Here is an 18708-nt window from a genome sequence, read left to right on the forward strand (position 1 = left end):
TCGCGAGGTAAAGCCGCTGATATTAATGCAGAAGTAACTTGCAGATGTGAATGTCAGCCGTCAGTTGTTCTTCTGTAAACATTGTTGGTAATTTTTCAATCTGAATACAATTGATTTTTACGATTTTTTTTCTACTATGGTTAGGTGGCATAAAAAGATTACCTTCGTCAACGTTTTGCGTTCCGCAAATGGGCGCTAACGGCTGACATCCACAGAGGTGAGGCAAGTGAAGCGGTCTTACAGAACAACCAGGACCTACCCCTCCTACTCCTGTATAATAGAATTAGAATTTGACAGCTAGTTTTAGTGCAGTTTGTAGACTCCGGGTCTCAAAACATGAATCGTTCATTATTTCCCATCTTGAAATGCGGTTGAATGAATCACTAGAGGTTGCAGCGAGAGTGTAACGGTTACGGGCATATTTCGACTTGCTGGCGTCGCGCACAAATTAAAAAGTGACGATTCGTGTATCGCGAATCCGGGTCTACATACTGGCAGTGCCGAAATGGACTGTAAATTGTTATCCTCTCCCTTGAAGGTAGATCACATTTACAATGGCTAAGTTTCTAAAACACGGAAAACAATGATCATTGAAAGCTTTTTGGATCAATTATCTGTTAAAAGTTTCCATTTTATTTCTCCTCTGACCTATTCCTTGAATATTAACCAAGGACGACTTACGGGGAGGCCAAGTATAAAGTTCTTGGCCAGTTTTCTGATATACTCAGGTACACGTAAGATACCCACGTATACATACACAGGGTCGTGGCAGTCTGAGAGTACTTAAACCCGTCAAGTTTCGTCCTTAGATTATTTATTGACTTGTCGGAGAGTATTTAATTAACATCTAATCTGGATGGATAAATAGGAGCGCTCATGGAGAAAATAGGAGATCGTGAAATGAAAAGGAAACTTTTATAATCTGCAACTGTTTGACGAATCAAAAGTTGAACCTTTTTTTCGCCTGTATTTATAGATTTTTTTCGAGAATACAGTTATACGTGTTATACATTCTTGTGACTGACTGATTTGATCTCGGATAAACTTAGACGAAAGTTTCTGAGAAAACAGCCTTAGAAAAGGATCCACTCGAACGAAAAATTGTTCCTTGAAAGATTGAAATAAGCAGTTGCTCAACTCACCTCCTCCTCCACCCATGGCACCACCGACTGCGCCTGTGGAGCCTCCAACACCCATTCCACCGACTCCACCTGCAACTCCTCCTAACAGAAAAATAAGAAAATGTATCGCGTCGTTTCTTTTTTTACACTGCAAAGTTTTTCTTGTTTTTTTTTTTATATTTTTAGTGTGAAAGGATTGATAAAACAAAATGAACAGTAGTGGTAATCATGGGAAAAAAATGATTGTCTCCTAATTAAGGGTTGCACGCCAATAAAAAATGAAAACAAAAGCAAATATGGCAAGGGAGGCAATTATCGATGAACTGTGAAAGTGTGTAAAGAATATCATACATTCTTAACATACCACCCCCTCCTATTGTTGCTCCACCTGCTCCAATGGATCCTCCAACGCCCATTCCTCCAGCTCCACCAGCAATCCCACCTGAATAGGAGAGATGAAAGCGATGGAAAACGTTCAGTCCACTCAAAAAAAAGTCAACCGTCTCTAATATGACTATTTACCGAAAGACCACTAAATATTAATCAAGACATCACTAGATACACATGCAAAATCGGTCGTTTTGACATTGAGCTCAATTTCCCATTCCTTATTCTGTTGTCTGAAAGGAAGCAGTTCAAAATTGGTTTGATGGACTCTTTAAACTTTCAAAGTCAATACCAAAGCTTTAAAACTTCTCAATGCATTTTCGAAAAACCTCATACGAGTGTGAGGTTCATGTGCTATGTTACTAAAAACCAGATCACTACACCCAGGGTACATAAGAAAGTTCAAATAGAAATGAACACAACTGCTCCGATAGGCTTCACCTTAAATTTAATAATAGTTTTGTGGTTGTCAATTCACCTGAAATTCCCCCTGCTGCTCCGGCAGCGCCAGCTCCACCTGCCATCCCTCCGGCTTTATTGAATAAAAGATATTGTTATTACGGGACGGATTTATCATGCCCTTTAAGTGTCCATAAGTTAAGTAAAACTGATTAAAATGTTTATAGATTTTTCTATATCAAATGCCTGACTGAAATAACTTACGCAGCTTTTTTACGAACACTCCAGGACAATAAAAGAAGCGACTTCGCCCCTAAATGTTTCAAAGCGCACAAAAAACGTCCTGATAATTACGGGGTACGTTATTCGATTATACTGTATTGCAATGTTAAACTCTGAAATCAATATCATGTTGTCTTGTAATGTTTATTATATAAGTAAGCCATGTAAAGTCACGATAAAGCTAAACGTTGTGTTATATACTACAGTGAAATGTCACGTAACGTTGCAGTGTTGTAGTTTGTAATTCTTTGTCGTAGCTGCAATTGTGTTCGGAGCCGCACTCGCTAGATATTGCTGCAGGGGTTTTGTTAGAAGTTGATTTGGAGGATATTGTGCATTAGACTTAGTGTCTATGCATTCTGCATAGGCATGACGACCTGCTGTGACAGTTTTAATTTGACCTTTTTGCATCAGTACAAATGTTAAAAATGCAACACTAGACCATTCTCATATTCACTTTGAGTATCGGAAACGAAGATTTCATTTAAACGTTTCGTTTCCAAGGACATACTCCTAGAAAATTTGTTTTTATTTCTCCATCATTGAAGCATGAATTCAAACGTTTGTCGTATTCATTCATCATTCATTTTCTACATGTTCCCTCACGATTCTCTCGATAAGCCTCCCTGAAAAGACCTTACTAACTCCATATGTCGCAGACGCCGATTCAAGCCAGAACTGTAACGAGAGAGTGTTCTAAACAGGCTAGGATTCAAAAGAAACACCGAGTGGGACTTCAAGTTGTTACTTGGAAGAGGAGAGGGGAAGAAGGGAAAATGATCATCGTTTTGTAAATGATGCTGAGAATAATGCAGAAAGTGGCCATGAAAATGAAACAACAAGGCAATATATTGTAATATTTCTCTGCAAAAAAAAACTTTGATTCCGACTCCGCCTCCACCTAGGATAGGTCTGGGAAGATCTGTGGCTGTTGCAACTTCACCTATTGTTGCTACAGCGGTCATGCCTGTACCTGCAAGGGACACTCGTTGCGTCGTCTCCAAGAGGTATATATTCCGTGAAACCCACGCCTATTCCACCCAGGCTTCCTGTCATTTCACCACTGAAGCTCAGCCTGGTGACAACCTAGTAAGTCCCGTTTACACCGTCTTCTGATCCAATGGTCCTACCACCCTAGTGAGGAACTTTTATTGGGTATGATTCCTAAGTGCAGTTGTCCCTCTGCACCACCCGTAGTTCCTCTTCTCGTACCTCATCTAGCAAGGACATCCACTCTCCTACCTTCTCCAGGAATGAATGTCAAGGTACCTGCAGCTGCATTATTGCCTACCCAAGTACAATTCTTCCCTCTCTTTTTTGTTCCAGCGGTCATTCCTGCACCTGTGGTGGTAGCCTTGCCATTATTTTAACAAAAATAGTTTCCAAGTGTTCCCCTTTGCTATAAATCCTGAATATCCGCCCGCTATTTTGCTCATGGCTGCTTTTATGTGGCACCAAGCCTCCTACATTTGTCACGGACCATGAGATACCCTCAAACACATATCGTTCACTTGTGGTATGGGTTACCAATGTAAAATCGACTCCCCTCCTTTACAGTATACTTTGTAAGTAGGTACAAAATTTACTTACCGGCAGCTACCTGACCAAGCAGTGATAAAAAATGACTGGACAATGATACTAGCTGACTATAGTCGGGTGCTACTTGAATGTACGATTCTGAGTTAGCCATTGATATCAGCTGAGTTCTTTCAATAGAACTTCCTATCCCGAGACAGAAGATCTTGACCCCAGAACTTTTCAAAGCTCCTGCTACGCCTGACACGTCATCTGTTGATCTTCCAGCGATCATCACCAACAGGACTTTGATAGCATTTTGACGTGATTGGGCGAATAATTGAGTTTGACATGTACTTAAACCTTGACCTGCAGCACACGCTCCACCAATCATTTTCATTCCTATAATAACTGCGTCAATTTCAGATGCTGAGCTGTACTTGCTGAAGTCAAACGACACCGAGGCGGACGCGCCAAACAAGACCAATCCTATGCGAAATGCCGCTGATGAAATGGTAACACCGCTGTAGATTGCTCTAACAAAGCTTAGACACCGCTGGAAATTTGCATCATCACCTACACTGCTAGAGGCATCAAGCATGAAAGCCAGATCGACTGCTCCTTTAAAAAAGCATGTTAATTTGTTTTAAAACAACGATTTTTTGAAGCCGTTATTTATCAGCATCCTCTTTGACAAGATAAATGTCAAGGAATAAACATCATATTTTTTTCACGTCGTAATGCGAGCCTCTTGTACTCAGATATACGAAGGGGATACTAAGGAGTATTTGTTATCATTCTGTACCACGGCCTGCTTCTTCTTGTTTTGCCATTCTGAGAGTCGTCTTACGTGGAAGTAGACTTGTTTGAAAGCCCTGCTTACCTATTTCGCAAACAGAGTTACAAAATATTGGCCATTTAAAGCGATACGAAGAGTTTCATATCTTTAGCTGTTATGTATGTTACAACACTGAGACCATCCAATGCGTCCATCGTCTGACTAATTCACAGTCTTGACCAGTACATACAATACTATCACAAATTCTGGTGTGTCGACACCCAGCTTAGTAGTTAAAAACGCTCCAAAATGTATGTTGATCTTGATGAGAATGCTATAAAAGTCACCAATTAATACTGCAAATTCGAATTTTTCTTTTTGATGCAGCAGGAGAGAACAGTGTATCCAGAATGCAATTTTCACATTCAGTTAGTTGGAATTTTTGTCACACGTTTTTGGTACAGTGAAGCTTCGTTTCATTTTGAGTACAAAGTCAAGTTCGTTCGAGCTGTGATGTCAGAAAATGTCTCGTATTGTAAAGATCTTGTCAAATGTAAATATGGCTTTATGGTTGGCGTCAAAATCAACCTCGTTAGCACACCTACCCTGAATGGCACACTACCCGATATAATTTGTATCAAAACTCATATATGCAATGTGAACTAATGCACCTACCTGCTGTTCCCCCAGCTGTTCCCCCAGCTGCTCCTCCAGCTGCTCCTCCAACACTTAAACCGCCAGCTGCACCGGCGGCTCCTCCAACTGTTCCGGCGGCTCCTCCAGCTGCTCCTCCAGCTGCTCCTCCAGCTGCTCCTCCAGCTAATCCTCCAGCTAATCCTCCGGCGGCTCCTTCAGCTCCACCGGCAGCTCCTCCAGCTGTTCCACTGGCGGCTCCTCCAGCTGCTCCTCCAGCTGCTCCTCCAGCTGCTCCTCCAGCTGCTCCTCCAGCTGCTCCTCCGGCGGCACCTCCAGCTGCACCGGCAGCTCCTCCAGCTGCTCCTCCGGCGGCGCCTCCAGCTGCACCGGCGGCTCCTCCAGCTGCTCCGCTGGCTGAAATTCCTCCAGCTTATTTAAGATAGAAATTAATCACATACGCCTTAATCTGTTTTGGAAAAGTTTAGAATACTTTGGCAGCCTTTTTAGACCTGACTGAAGCTGACTCTCTAAGATGCCTTTCCAGACGGAAACCACGTGGAAGACAACTATTTTGCTTCTCAGTACACCACTATCTTTCCAAAAAAAGTCATTTTATATTATTTAAAACATTGCCGCAAATATGTAATCCTTACCTAATCACGATTTTATAAAGTGTTCCGGGACAGATAACAATTGTTTAATGTGTTGTGCGATGTTTTGCGAACAGCGTTGGTAATCTTATCGAAATGGATCTTTATTACTTCGTGTTCGCAGTTAATCATATTCCTTTCTCACCTGATCCAATTAAGCTGATAAATTGCTGCGAGAACCCAGAGAGTTCTGCAAACGATCCTACTGAGACAAAATACTCGGCGGAGGAAGCCATTTCTTTCATCTGACCCGCATCGACGCTTCCTCCCATTCCAAGACATAGGATTTTAATACCACTTTGTTTCAGTGCACCAGATGAGCTTGAGACGGAGTCTGTTGATTTTCCTGCCATCATTACTACAAGAAGGCGCGCAGAAACACTCGCCCCAGCTGCTGCCCCTCCACTTACAGCAGCACCACCGGCAGCGGCACCACCACCTCCCCCAGCGCCTGCAAACAAAGACGATTGACATGTGGAAAGCGCTGCTCCCGCGGCACAAGATCCTCCGACGAGTTTAACCTATAGGTTTAAAAAGAAGAATCAACAGTTATCTTTATACGCAGCTATTACAAAGCGATTTAAGCTGCGAGACGATAGCACTCAAAATTTTTCTTATTTTTAAAAAAATCCCTTCCAGTTTGATCACCTATTTGTCAAAGTTTATCTATAAGATATTTCCTTTTTAAACCCGGTCTCTTACTTTGATCACCTCTTTGACTGGGATTTATCTTCTGTGAGATATTCCTTACCGCTTTCGGAAGGCCAGGTGTCCTTATTTGATCCGTAGTGTTTTTAATTTAATCTGAATTGTACGCGGGTATATTTATCCTTGAGTTTCACGACAAGTGTCCTCGTCATTCTCTCGCTAAATCAAACTAATTTACACTTTCAGATGCAGTGTTATGGGATAATGCAAATAAAATAGTACACATACCTGACCAAGGGCCGTTTCAACTTCAGAGATTGAAGAATATTTGCTGAAATCAAATGTAACTTGAGCTGAACTTCCAAATAGGACTAAAGCAAAGCGTATACCGCCACTCATACCAAAGGCACGAAATATTACCAAGATGAATTCAATACACAACTTGAAGTTTGCTTCCCCTTGAATGCTGTCCGAGGCATCCAACATGAAGGCCAGATCACAGGAACCTAAAAAGTATGAAAGTTCAACCAGTTACTAAACTGGAATAGCAAAGGCTTGAATCAATATCTAACTCAGAACTTTTACGTTAAACTTATTATTATTATGACAAGCAAAATAATTGTAATAGTGGAGTGCTGGCGTTTTGCGCATATATCATGTATAATTATGATGCTTTTTACACATGCACCGCTTAAAGAGGAATAAGAAATTAGAGAAACTTCAATAGACCCACGATTAGCCTATGGGAATAAATTTTATCTTCAATGAAGTTCCCTCAACCGTAACTTGCTTTTTCAGGCCCTCTAGTTGGGTTGATTTTCGGATGTTAATGGAGCCTGTCTTAAAGCATGATGTCTATAATAGAAGTACGATACCGTCAGTTCAGTTATCTAGCTAGTAAGTTAAACAAAAACACCAAATAAGCAAAACCACAAACAACATCAACAAAAACAACGAAATCAAAACAAACACGATCGAGGATGGAAAGGATGACAAGCATAATTCGTATGAGTCCATACCTCCGGCACCTCCAGCACCCCCACTAGCGGTAATGCCGCCGGCTATAATTTCAAGATTGTATCAAATCAGTGCACGACTAAGCATAAAGTTAAACACTTCAGTTCTAGCAAACGATAATTCAAAGATAAGGAAAAGGAGGGGTTGCAGCGTTGTAGCATATCATAGGTTGTTTTCAATGATATTTTTGTCGAATTCATGTAAAATCGATGAAGTTTTAAAAAAATTCTTTTGAACATATGTGCATATCAAAGAACACGAAATTCTGAGAGAAGCTTTAAATTTGTTTTTTCGATGATCCCTTGGTTCATAGTAACCCTGCTTGTCTGCACTGAGGGAAAGCCAGGAAGAAATTAAAATCAGGGTCGAAGGGAAAGTGAATAAAAGGGGAAAGTTTCTTAAGAAATTGTGGTCCTGCGTCGGTGGGAGAGTATAACAGGGTTATTTAATATCATCAAATGTGTTGATAACGTAAATTAGCCACCATTAATAGTTTAAAAGTGACGTTTTGAGCGTAAGCCATATGTCATTCGCTCCGACCAAAAGCTAACGCTCGAAACGCCGCTTTTAAACTCTTTAAGGTGGCTAATTTACGTTATCAACTCAGTTGATAATACCAAATTACCCGAAGAGAAAGTGTCCCTAAATTAGAATCGAAGAAACAATAAAGAATATGGACAAACTCTCAAAAACCTTGAGATATTAGTGAGGTAATGCTTCCGGTAATGCCAGCTAAACCTCCATACGAAGCGGCGGTAAGGACGTAGGATGAAGAGAATGCCATGGAAGTAAGTTGTGACTGAACAAATGAGCTGCCCATTCCAACAGCAATTATTTTGACTCCGGCTGTTTTCAATGAGCCAGCGGCGCTTGAAACGTCATCAGTAGAACTTCCAGCAATTAGAACAATCAGGACACGTGCCTTCCCTCCGGCGTCACCCTCGAAGAGAGATGACTTGCACTGAGAAAGCGCAGCACCTGCAGCACAGCCACCGCTCATTAATGTCACACTGCCAACTGCCGAGTCTATCTCTGAGATTGAGGAATACTGGGTAAATCCAAAGACCACCTAAGGTAAAAAGAATTTTGCAAGGTCATGAACTTACTAAACTAGGATATGTGTAATTTTCTCACTTGAGCAAAAAAAGATTACATTAAATAGAAACACTTATTCATTGAAGCCCTACAACATCACTTGTTGAATCCATGCGTTTGATAATTACTCGAAACTAAAGATGGCCGTCAGTTACACTCGTATCTATCGCGATGACGTTATGCATTTAGAATCCAACCTCTCAACAAAGTTTTGTATTTCACTTAGCACACTTGGAAAAATCAACACTATGCTTTCACGGTTTTGTTTTTGATTTCCTCGAAGACACCTCTTGACGGCGGCCACTTGTATTCTCGTGGGTAAAATTTACATTCAACAAATGTTTTTGTGCTTGACTCGATGCATAGCACCTTTAGAGGGTAACCTTAATTCACTTTTACCTTAGCACTGCTTCCAAACGTCACTAGACCATAGCGTATTCCACCGCCAAGAGTGAATGAGTGAAAAATGCTAATGACAAATTTCATGACGAGTTGAAAGTTCGCATCGCCACCAATACTTGATGAAATATCCACCATGAAGGCAAGATCACATCCTCCTGGCAAAAAAACAAAAAAAAAACGGTCAGGAAGATTAAAAATTTTCTAATTACTTGATTGTTGTATAATGTTCTCACCATCCTTCAGTCGATGCTGCCCGGTTTGCAACGCAACTATAACATCACATAAAACCTTAATTCAACATAACTTTATTTGAACAAGCAAAGGCTTTCTGAACATTTTTTAATACCAAAGTCAAAACTCATAACTAAATGGTGGCATAGAACCGTGGCATTGAACGGGAGGATCGAACAGTTTACGCCCATACTCTTAGATCCACGAATGAATTGTAGAATGAATATCATGAAAGAATGGAAAAGGGTAAACAAAATGAAAATACCTCCAGCAGAGGGCAAAAATCAGACGTGAAGAGACTCGCATAACGAGCTCTAGTTTTCTTAGTAAGACCAAATTACTGTAATTTTTGAAAGAAGCTACACACCTCCTCCCGAGGCACCAGCAGCTCCCCCAGCTGAAAAAAAAAATGAAATTGGTAGGTAAAATTAAATGATTATCAAAAATAAACAGAAGAAATATACAACTAAATTAGACAAACCGATGTCACGTATTATACATCTATTTAATGCACAGCATTGTTAGCTTGACGAGGGAGTCGCAATATCAGTGGTAGGGTATGTTGGGTTTTGGTCATAGCTGTATCGTCTATTGGCCTCTATTTGTTCCTCGTCCACTGTCATGAGCTAATGAGATGTTTATATGATCCATTAAGATTCCCTGTCCAATGTAAACATGTCACAGATTATTTCCGTTATCTGTGCATCATTTGTATGGTGCGATACCATGACGATATCCTAGGATCCATTGTCAAGGAACGTGTCTTGTCTCAGTTGTATTTCTGCGTCCCTTTAATATATGTTTTGTCGTAATGTAGTGTGATCCACTTGCCCAATGTGGCGGGATAAAGTTCGAATTCTTCATTACTTCGTTGTGAACGTAGATCATCTTGCGTCAAATTCTTGTCTTGTCACGGAAAGTTACTCACCGCCGCCTCCGGCTGCACCTGATGCACTAGCAGAGCCTCCATGAACGGAACCAGAAACAGAACCACCTCCAGCAGACATTCCTCCGGAGGAGCTGCCTCCACTTGTAGTAGTGGTCTGAGACATTGAAAAACCACCGCCTCGTCGGTTGGTAAGGCTCTTCATGAAATCCCTCTGCAAGTCTCTTACTATACGTTGGATGGAAGTGTTGCGGGTCAGGTTTAAAAGCTTGAAGTTTTCAGAGTGGGACTCGACATGATTGGGTAATTTACGTTAAGACTGGGGAAAAATTGAAGTATACTTACTTGTTCCCTCGGCGGCAGCCTTTACAGCAGCTGTATGAAATTACAAAAAACTGTCAATAATAATGTTCAAATTGAAAACTTCATACTTCAAACAGAAATTTGAATTTCAGTCATTTAGTCAATGTAAGATGACAAACCGTGGAGAGAGCCCAACGATATCAGAATCATATGATTTTATGGGCCAGCCACGTGTTACTTCCATTTCTTGGAAAATGGCGAATTCCAAGCTGTAATTATTTTCTCACCTTTGCACAAGGTTTTCTGCATTGCTGTAACTATTGTGTCCATTTGGGGGAAATCAACTGTAAACACGTGTTCCGCTTTTGGCTCACTTGCCATCGCATTTAGTTGCGCTAATCTAAAATGTGTCCCCAGGCCAACAGAGAATATAACCACCCCTGCGTTTCTAAGTTCTTCGGACGGTTTAACTACGTCGTCGTTGGATGCGCCGTCAGTTAGGACAACAAGGACGCGTGGCACGCCTTGTCTAACGTCATTAAATAGTTTGTCTGCCGCCATTGTGAGTGCGGCGCCAGTTTTTGTCCTGTAACCTGGATATTTTATGCGAGTTATCGCAGCTTCTAAATCTTGCTGCGTGCTATATTGTTTGAAGTCAAATTGAAGTTCACTTCGAGACGAAAATACAATTGCTCCAACTCTTGTGTCCGTGGGAGAAACGACAAAAGCTTTCGTAAGAGATTTCACAAAATCCAAACATCTTTGAAAATTCCCTTTCCCGTACATCTCTATGCTTCCAGAGCCGTCTATGAGGAATCCAAGATCTATTTGGGTTTTACAGGCTGGGCAAAAGATAGAAGGTTAGTGGAACCATAACTTCTGACGGCTTAATTCGATCTTCACATATTAAGCTTTTTCTCAGGTACACCTGACAGCCTTTTGATCCCCAGACGTAATATTCTGGCTGGGGAGAAGCACTTTAAGAGCAAAATAATTTTTGTTTAAAAAAGTACACAAACACAAGGGTTCGAATCTGAAATTCTCCGTCGATCTTAGCCAGGTGGCCTAAAAAGTCATATTACAAATATTTCAATACCAATCTCAAGGTATGGCTCAAGGAGACAAAGTTCTCTGGCCTTCGGTGATAGAAAACACTATTTTTACGGTGAAATAAACAACCCAGTGCCTCGAAATCCTAGTCGAATAATGAGGCTGACGTTGAAGGGATTGAATTCTGCTTTGTTTGTTCTGCTGTGTTTGTCATATTCGTTTTATTTTTTTGTCTTATATCGTTGTCACAGGTGTCTTCTTAATATGTAGCATTCCTGGTATATCTATAACTTTCCAAATAAAAACAACAATTTGATTAAAACTGCACTTCATGTGGGCTTCTAAAATGTAATCTGAACTTCATTTTAAACGCAGTTATATTCATATATAATGCATGATGATAACTGCCAACATGTCACTATTTATATTGGCATTTTACCTTTCACTGAAGATACATCAAAAGGTCGTGGAATCAAACTGTTTTGTGTATTAAATTGCCTCTTTACTCCCACATGACCGGATAATGTTTGAAAGTGAGATTTTTCTTTTGAGTGTTGCTTTCGTCTTCTCTCCAGAGGTGATGACTTAATGTGAGGCGGTTTGATGGAATAAGCGGCTTTCAAACCAATTCTTTCGATGAGAAACCTGCTCTCGGCGTTCTGAGCTTTTAGAGCTAAAAAAAAAAAAAAAAAAAAAAAAGAAAAAATTTATCAAAGTGGGATACACTCTCATCATCCCGCTGAGCATATAGCCAACAGCCAACTCCCCAGACCAAGCAAGTTTCCTCTGAAGCTTCCAAATACTATGATGTGCGATCAGTACGATTAGTTCTTTTATAAAACTAACCAGCAGGACCTTTACAAAACAATGACTGTATATTGAAAATGCGTGGGTTCCTAAATTATAAGGGAAGACTAGACTTATACTTTAGTTCATATGTCAAGGCGGAAGGGAGGCTACACACACTACCTTAGCTAACGATGGCATTTCGAATGAATTCTTTAAGCTACCAACATTTTCTTTTTTTCTTTTTGAATCAAGTATCACTTTTAGTTCGTAGTTAGCTTTTTGAGGAGACGCGAAAACGATGATGAAAGAAACATAAAAAAGCCTGGTCGCTCGCTGCCTCCTGTTCAGAATTCATGGAACCTGGGAGGTACCACATGCTCTATAAGGAATTTGGTTAAGGTCAGATGATTCACCAGAAAGCAAACCGAAATGGATGTGCTCGCTTGAAACTGCATCAATTGAGCTAGTACTAACAGTACTTCGCAGCGATTGTCTATTGTTGCGAAAACAGTTGAATCGACAGGTCTAATTGGGGTATACGGAACACTAATGCAACCTTTTTTTTCCAATTTCTGGTTGCAGACAAAAGAGAGCCTTTGACGAGGTATAATTTCAATTGACGTTGGTCGAAATTTCGTTGCTTATCTGAAACGCAGTCCGAATTAAAACCTTTCCTGTGATAAGATCATACACTCCTTTAGATCTAAAAGCAGTGACACAGATTTAACATATACCGGCAAGAGGGCATAATCGTTGCGCTTAACTAGTGGCGTCTAATTTTGTTTCTGAATATACTGTAACAGTAAATGGCACCAGCGGTAAAATTTAGCCATTATGGCACAATAAGATTAAACCTGAAATTAAAACATTCAACAGCTAATCATAAGTCAAATAGTTGTAATTTGATACTTTTCTCTTTATTGAAAATTAAGCGTGTTGTTACTGATTAAAAAGTAATTACATAGCATTTCGCTGAACAATAGTCGCTTTAGAATCTTGACCTTACCTCTTTTCAAGGCACTAGAAACTGTTGAGATCTTAAAGATGACAAGGACGTTCCACGCCAATACGAAAAAAAGGTTAACATTCATTCCTGTTGAGAGAAACTCAAATAACACCTTTCCAAGACTAAACAAATGTTCGATCGAAGATAAACGAACAAAGCATAGTTAAAATTGGCTAGTACCGGGTATCATTTTATCACGGAGAAGATGAAGCCACTTACTTGAACTCAAACTAAGCTCACGTCGGTTTAAAAAATTTCCTCTTTCGTTTTAGAGCCACAAACAAGATTAGGTTACGCCATGTTGAAGGCTACCCTGACTGTTGTTTTGTCTTCATGGACCTAAAGTACAATAAAGATTCGAACAACGATGCATATTTGATCAAGGCCGTATTTTACAGAAGACGGCACCGGCGCCTCCCTAAGTACAAGAGCATTTGATATAGTTGAAGACTCAGCGATTGAGTGGCTCTTGCAGGTACATGAAATTCAATCGGTTTTGTCTTTGTGAGGTGGTCTTTTATTACTGTTGAAGCGTGTGTTTACACTTCACGGGTGGTTAACTTCCAAACTCGCTCCAATTACTCACAAAGCGGTTCGTCAAGCAGATATAATTTAATAAAATTAGCTTAATTTAAGATTCCTTTGACAATAAAAGGCAATTCATGATTTTGTTATCTTTGACGCGGTGAGTTTCTTATTACATAGCAGAAAAAACTCAACTTTAAATAGTATTTCTTTTAGATAGTTTCTTATACAGGAACTTCATTGCAATTTTTTCTAATTTCGATGACGGATCTTCACTTTTTATTGGATTGTGACTGGTTCAATTGTATGCTATTTCAGGAAATGATGAGATAATGATGAAAATGACAGCTCGATTAAGAAATGTGTGAATTCTCTGTCGACCCTTGTTTTCCAACCTCTTTGCATTTTCAAATCACATTCGTTTGCATATCCTAAGTAAACAAGCCCCATTCGACTAAATACTTCCACTTCCACGATATAACATCTCGAAGTTTAAGATGCCATGTTATATTCACAAACGATCACCGTAGAAAAGTTGGCGGACCAACAGGTGCCCGCGGCCAAGCTCAGAGTCGCTGGCAGAATTGATTTTGGTATCCGATACTGGAATCTCATCGTATTTGAAAGACATAACGCATTTTCATCAAGACATCCTTTTCGAGGGAGTAATGTAATAGATGTTACCCGTTACTGAATAGGATTCATTTCCTCATAAATGATTTCAATAGTTTTACGGTGGCTTCGTTCTCTCCTCAATCTGCTACGGATGGCCAGTACTAATTGTTAATTACAAAGCTGTCTCCATTGTCACAGACGGTCACCTGGCGAACTAGTACTGACTACTTCTGCTCGGTCATTTTTACAAATTGCAATTATGAAGTATATAAGAGGTTTATTTCTTTGAACGAATATCACTTTTGGCTATGATTAGATAACTATCATGTAGCTAAAAAAATTGCTGTTCCCATGAGAGGACAAGGAACTTTCAAAGGGCTCACTGGTGAAAACACTTTCAAATCAGTTCGACGAAAATTATTAAGGAAATAACTGTTTGAAATTGAGTCCGTATATTAAGAAAATGTTTCCAATTTTGCCATCAAATTCTCTCTTCAGGGTTGTCTCGTAGCGCTGGTTTCTATCCAGGTAGAAGGGTTAAATAGGATTTCACTTTCGTCAAGTATTTTGAAGGACGAACGGCGTCAACATTATTCAAGCTGCGCGTTCATCCCAGACTCAGCAATAATTAATTACCTTTTCGTTAGCCATTCTGCCGCTTCTTATACTCAATTGTAGTGACTAACAGTGTGATCAGGCGCTGCATAAAGTTCAAGGGCTTTGTTGCTCACCCTTTGTGGAATAATGGTTTAATACGAGGAACCTCCATATTTGTCCGTTTGTTTGTTTGTTTGTCTATCTACTTGCCTGTTGGCTGGCCCGAGAGATCGACTTTATCGCTCAAAGAGCGCATTTGATTGAGTATCAGATAACAAAACCAAAGTACATGTAATCACAACAACCAATTAAAGCAAAAGAACTATTGCAAAGAATTCAGAGTGAATTGAATAACAGCCAATGACCAAAAATACCAATGACCAAGTTAAGATTTGTTTTAGTCTTGAATTTTGAAAATTGATGTAAAATGTGATATAAACTTAGCGGATGCATTTATTACATTGTTCGAAAGGAAAGCATACGCATGGTAAGTACACGTAAAATAAATAAATAAAATATTAAAAATAATAATAACCTTACAGGATTGATTTTGCCTAGATAATCCTGTGATCTCCAGAAATGAAAGAAGTCGCAAAAGAACTATAGATGAAAGAAGTTTCATCACTTATTCTATGAGCGCGCAGTGGACATTAGATAGTAGAGCACCGATTTGCCGATAGCCACTATCGCATATCCAACTAGCGTGAATGGAATGATTGTTATACTAAATTCACCATGCTTTGGGAAATAACCACGCTATACGTGCACTACTTTAGGACCGGGTCTGTGTTAGCATTCAAAGGAAAAAGATTTACAATGCCAGGTTGAGTATTGAAACTATATACATGACTTTCAAAATCTAAAAAAGTTTCAGGGTATTCCTCAATTACATAATTTCGTAGCTAGCTAAACTTGTATGTTGAGTTCCAGCTCATCGTCAATCAGACATAAGTGTCATGTGGAACGGAAAAAGGGAAGCGATGGAGGACGACTTTCATAGAACAGATGTTCGTATCAGGTAAAAAACTATTAATCAACCAACTGGAGAGAGGTAATCCCGAGGAAAATTGCGAGAAATTTAGAAACCAACCTAAACTAGTCACGGATTCAAGGATTTCAGGCTGAGACTTCTATGTTATAAATTTAGAGGGTAACACTTTTTAAACTTATCTATTTAATTTAGATTTTTTTGCAATCTTGGTTTACCTAGATGGTCCCCCAATACCTTTGGTAAGACGAGGGTAAGAAAAGTTATATGTAGGAGCATAAAAACGGATGCCGATCATGTCAAAATTCAAGTCTTTATTTCTTATTCAGAATTAACTTTAACAGAGATAAGAAGACATTTAATTTCCCATTTACGTTGAGGGAAAGAGATCTATTAAACCGTATCTATAGCAAATCCCTTATTTAATAAACCAAACGAATCTCAGGCCAAAAAGGAAGAAAAAACAAAAGAGCTTCGAAATAGGCAGCACTGCCTTCCGACAATATTTGAACCTAAAAATCTTCGCTTTTTATATCGCGATTGCACAGAGAAACTTAGAGCAGTGTGTCTCCTGTATTTTTGCATTTGTTACAAGAAAGCCTTTCAAATATATACTTTTAATTATAAGCAACGTTCGGGAAATGTTCGAAAAGCCTAGGAGCGTTCCCCCAAAAAAGTTCTCTTTTCTAGTTTTTAGCTCTGTCGCTTTTGTTTTTGTAAGATTCGATATTGTTTTTATAAGATATCGATTTGATTCGATATTCCGGGAACAAATTAAGAATATACTGAAAAAAGCCATTTATCTTAGTTTTTTTCCTCGTGTCCACCCTCCCCCCTGAAAGATCATTGATCAACCCGTCTGGTGTCGACGTCCGCCGATGAGGCGACTATAGTGGACATCGCGTGGTCGATGATGATAACGACGTGGCAGGGGATGAATAATGAAATGACGTGAGCAGTCGTACTTGTTTTCTGTTGAAATGACTGCGCTTCTCTTCTTTCGTAAATAGCTGGGACAGTATCCGCAGTAATCCCGATAACCTTTAATGCAATGGTCATTCTAGTTAGTATGACTAGTTGAAAAGTTACAAAATTTGTTTACGTAATTAATAAAGCACCGTGAACTAAGCCAAACCGTGATAAATAGACTTGTCGACTTACCGCAATAACAAGGGCGACAATAATTCCTGAAAATACCTGGAAAGAATTCGAAGGAAAATGAAAACAAAAAGTTGTTCATGGTTGAACGAAGTTATACAGGACGGTATGGCCCTTTGCGTGTAATGAAATGGGAATCGAATTGACAAAATTTCCTTTTTACCTCTCAAAATGTTGGTAACAAGTAGTTCTGCAATCTTTCCCATTTGTTCGTAGCTACTCTTGAAGACATGCGCATTATAAGGGTAACTGGCCATGGCATTGAGTTGCCAATTACTAGATACACTCCCAACTCCAATACAGAAGATTTCTACTCCATAAGATCTGATCTCCATCGATGGGGTAGCAACGCTGTCAGCGGAGTTGCCTGCAACCACCATAACAAGCAGCCGTGGGACATGGTTCCTCCACGAGCTGTCAAATAAGAAATGCTTGGAGACCTCCAAGCCACGTCCGAGATAGAGTAGCTGCTTCCCAGCCGAGTTTGTCCCGGGGTATTTCACTGAAGACAACGCCTGATCTATACTAAACATGTCAAAGTATGTGTAAAAGTTAAAGACTACTAAATCTTCGGAGGAGCACACGACCAGCCCAACACGAGTTTTGTAATGGCCAAGTGGGAAGGCATGGATTACAGCGCTAACAAACTTAATAATTTGTTTGAAGTTCTGCTCACTTCCCACGGCGGAGGATCCATCTATCATAAATCCCAGGTCAAGGATTACTAGACGAAAAGAAGAGAAGCAAATTAGAAAAAAAAAGAAGCTCTGGTGTCCAAATACAGCAACAGCGCATCACGAGAAGCAACCTTTAGAAATATTGGTTAGCAAAAAATGATTTGTAAAATACATTTATGCTGACTGCATGCATCGGTTTCCAGGAATGGGGATTATTTTATTTAAACCATCAAAGAGGGGATTAGATCCTCTCTGCCCCTCAACTGCCCTGTTGATAAAGGTTTTATGCCGTTCGTTCACCTTTTGGACATGATTGCTTCATACCTGCTCGTCTCATTTTACTCAGTTTCTATGGTTGTATGATAAGTGTTTAGGAAATGACTGTATACGAAAGCCATGTTCGAGCTGGTTAAAAAAATCAAAGCAGACGGCGAGCGAACACAAAGACATCAGAAAAAAAAGCACATAGATAATAAAAATTCGAAACATGAAACATTCGAAAAACTTATAAGAAATAAGAGCTAGCTAATGGGCTTCCTTCGTGAAACTTCATGTTAAATATCATCGCGGGTTTTTTCAATCAATCAGTAGCGTTAATTATCTATGGAAAAAAGTTTGAATCAGTATTTGAGAAGTAATTGAAATAAGGACTAACTGTCTGTTGCCCCTGAATTTCCACTGAAGGTGATACCACCAGCTGTAGGAAAGAAGAAATTACTAGATTAGTACTCAAAGTCCTTGCCTTTTTTTGAGATAAACACACCAGCAGCGAATCATCGTTCAAAATTTGTCTGTTATTGACGGAAAAAGTTCATCGTTGGACTTAAAAAAAAAATGTGTAGCTAATTTAAATTATATTTGCACAAAATTATCTGGCAGATGATTATAGAAATGCAGCTCCAACAAAGGACCCTCGTGGCACTGAGACGATATTCAGCCAATTGACAAAAGTG

The 18708-nt window shown here is 39.7% G+C and overlaps 1 protein-coding gene across 1 annotated transcript in view; it reads right to left on the minus strand.

The window, feature by feature from the left end:
- LOC113683219 (uncharacterized) overlaps positions 1 to 18708 on the minus strand; it is a 29250-nt gene that overhangs the window by 6607 nt on the left and 3935 nt on the right. The window contains exons 7-27 of the mRNA XM_089180920.1: positions 18411 to 18452; positions 17242 to 17802; positions 17082 to 17117; positions 16774 to 16961; positions 13415 to 13463; positions 13196 to 13282; positions 11840 to 12073; positions 10638 to 11192; positions 10393 to 10422; positions 10090 to 10275; positions 9529 to 9558; positions 8928 to 9085; positions 8127 to 8502; positions 7436 to 7477; positions 6705 to 6922; positions 5914 to 6289; positions 5158 to 5547; positions 3780 to 4325; positions 1987 to 2040; positions 1486 to 1563; positions 1143 to 1223 (exon numbers count right to left, since the gene is read on the minus strand). Of these exons, the coding sequence (XP_089037046.1) occupies positions 1143 to 1223; positions 1486 to 1563; positions 1987 to 2040; positions 3780 to 4325; positions 5158 to 5547; positions 5914 to 6289; positions 6705 to 6922; positions 7436 to 7477; positions 8127 to 8502; positions 8928 to 9085; positions 9529 to 9558; positions 10090 to 10275; positions 10393 to 10422; positions 10638 to 11192; positions 11840 to 12073; positions 13196 to 13282; positions 13415 to 13463; positions 16774 to 16961; positions 17082 to 17117; positions 17242 to 17802; positions 18411 to 18452 (4317 nt within the window). The remainder of the gene's footprint in view (positions 1 to 1142; positions 1224 to 1485; positions 1564 to 1986; positions 2041 to 3779; positions 4326 to 5157; positions 5548 to 5913; positions 6290 to 6704; positions 6923 to 7435; positions 7478 to 8126; positions 8503 to 8927; positions 9086 to 9528; positions 9559 to 10089; positions 10276 to 10392; positions 10423 to 10637; positions 11193 to 11839; positions 12074 to 13195; positions 13283 to 13414; positions 13464 to 16773; positions 16962 to 17081; positions 17118 to 17241; positions 17803 to 18410; positions 18453 to 18708) is intronic.

This window comes from Pocillopora damicornis, chromosome 8 (genome assembly GCF_964200805.1).
Source record: "Pocillopora damicornis chromosome 8, jaPocDami1.2, whole genome shotgun sequence".
NCBI classification, from domain to species: domain Eukaryota; kingdom Metazoa; phylum Cnidaria; class Anthozoa; order Scleractinia; family Pocilloporidae; genus Pocillopora; species Pocillopora damicornis.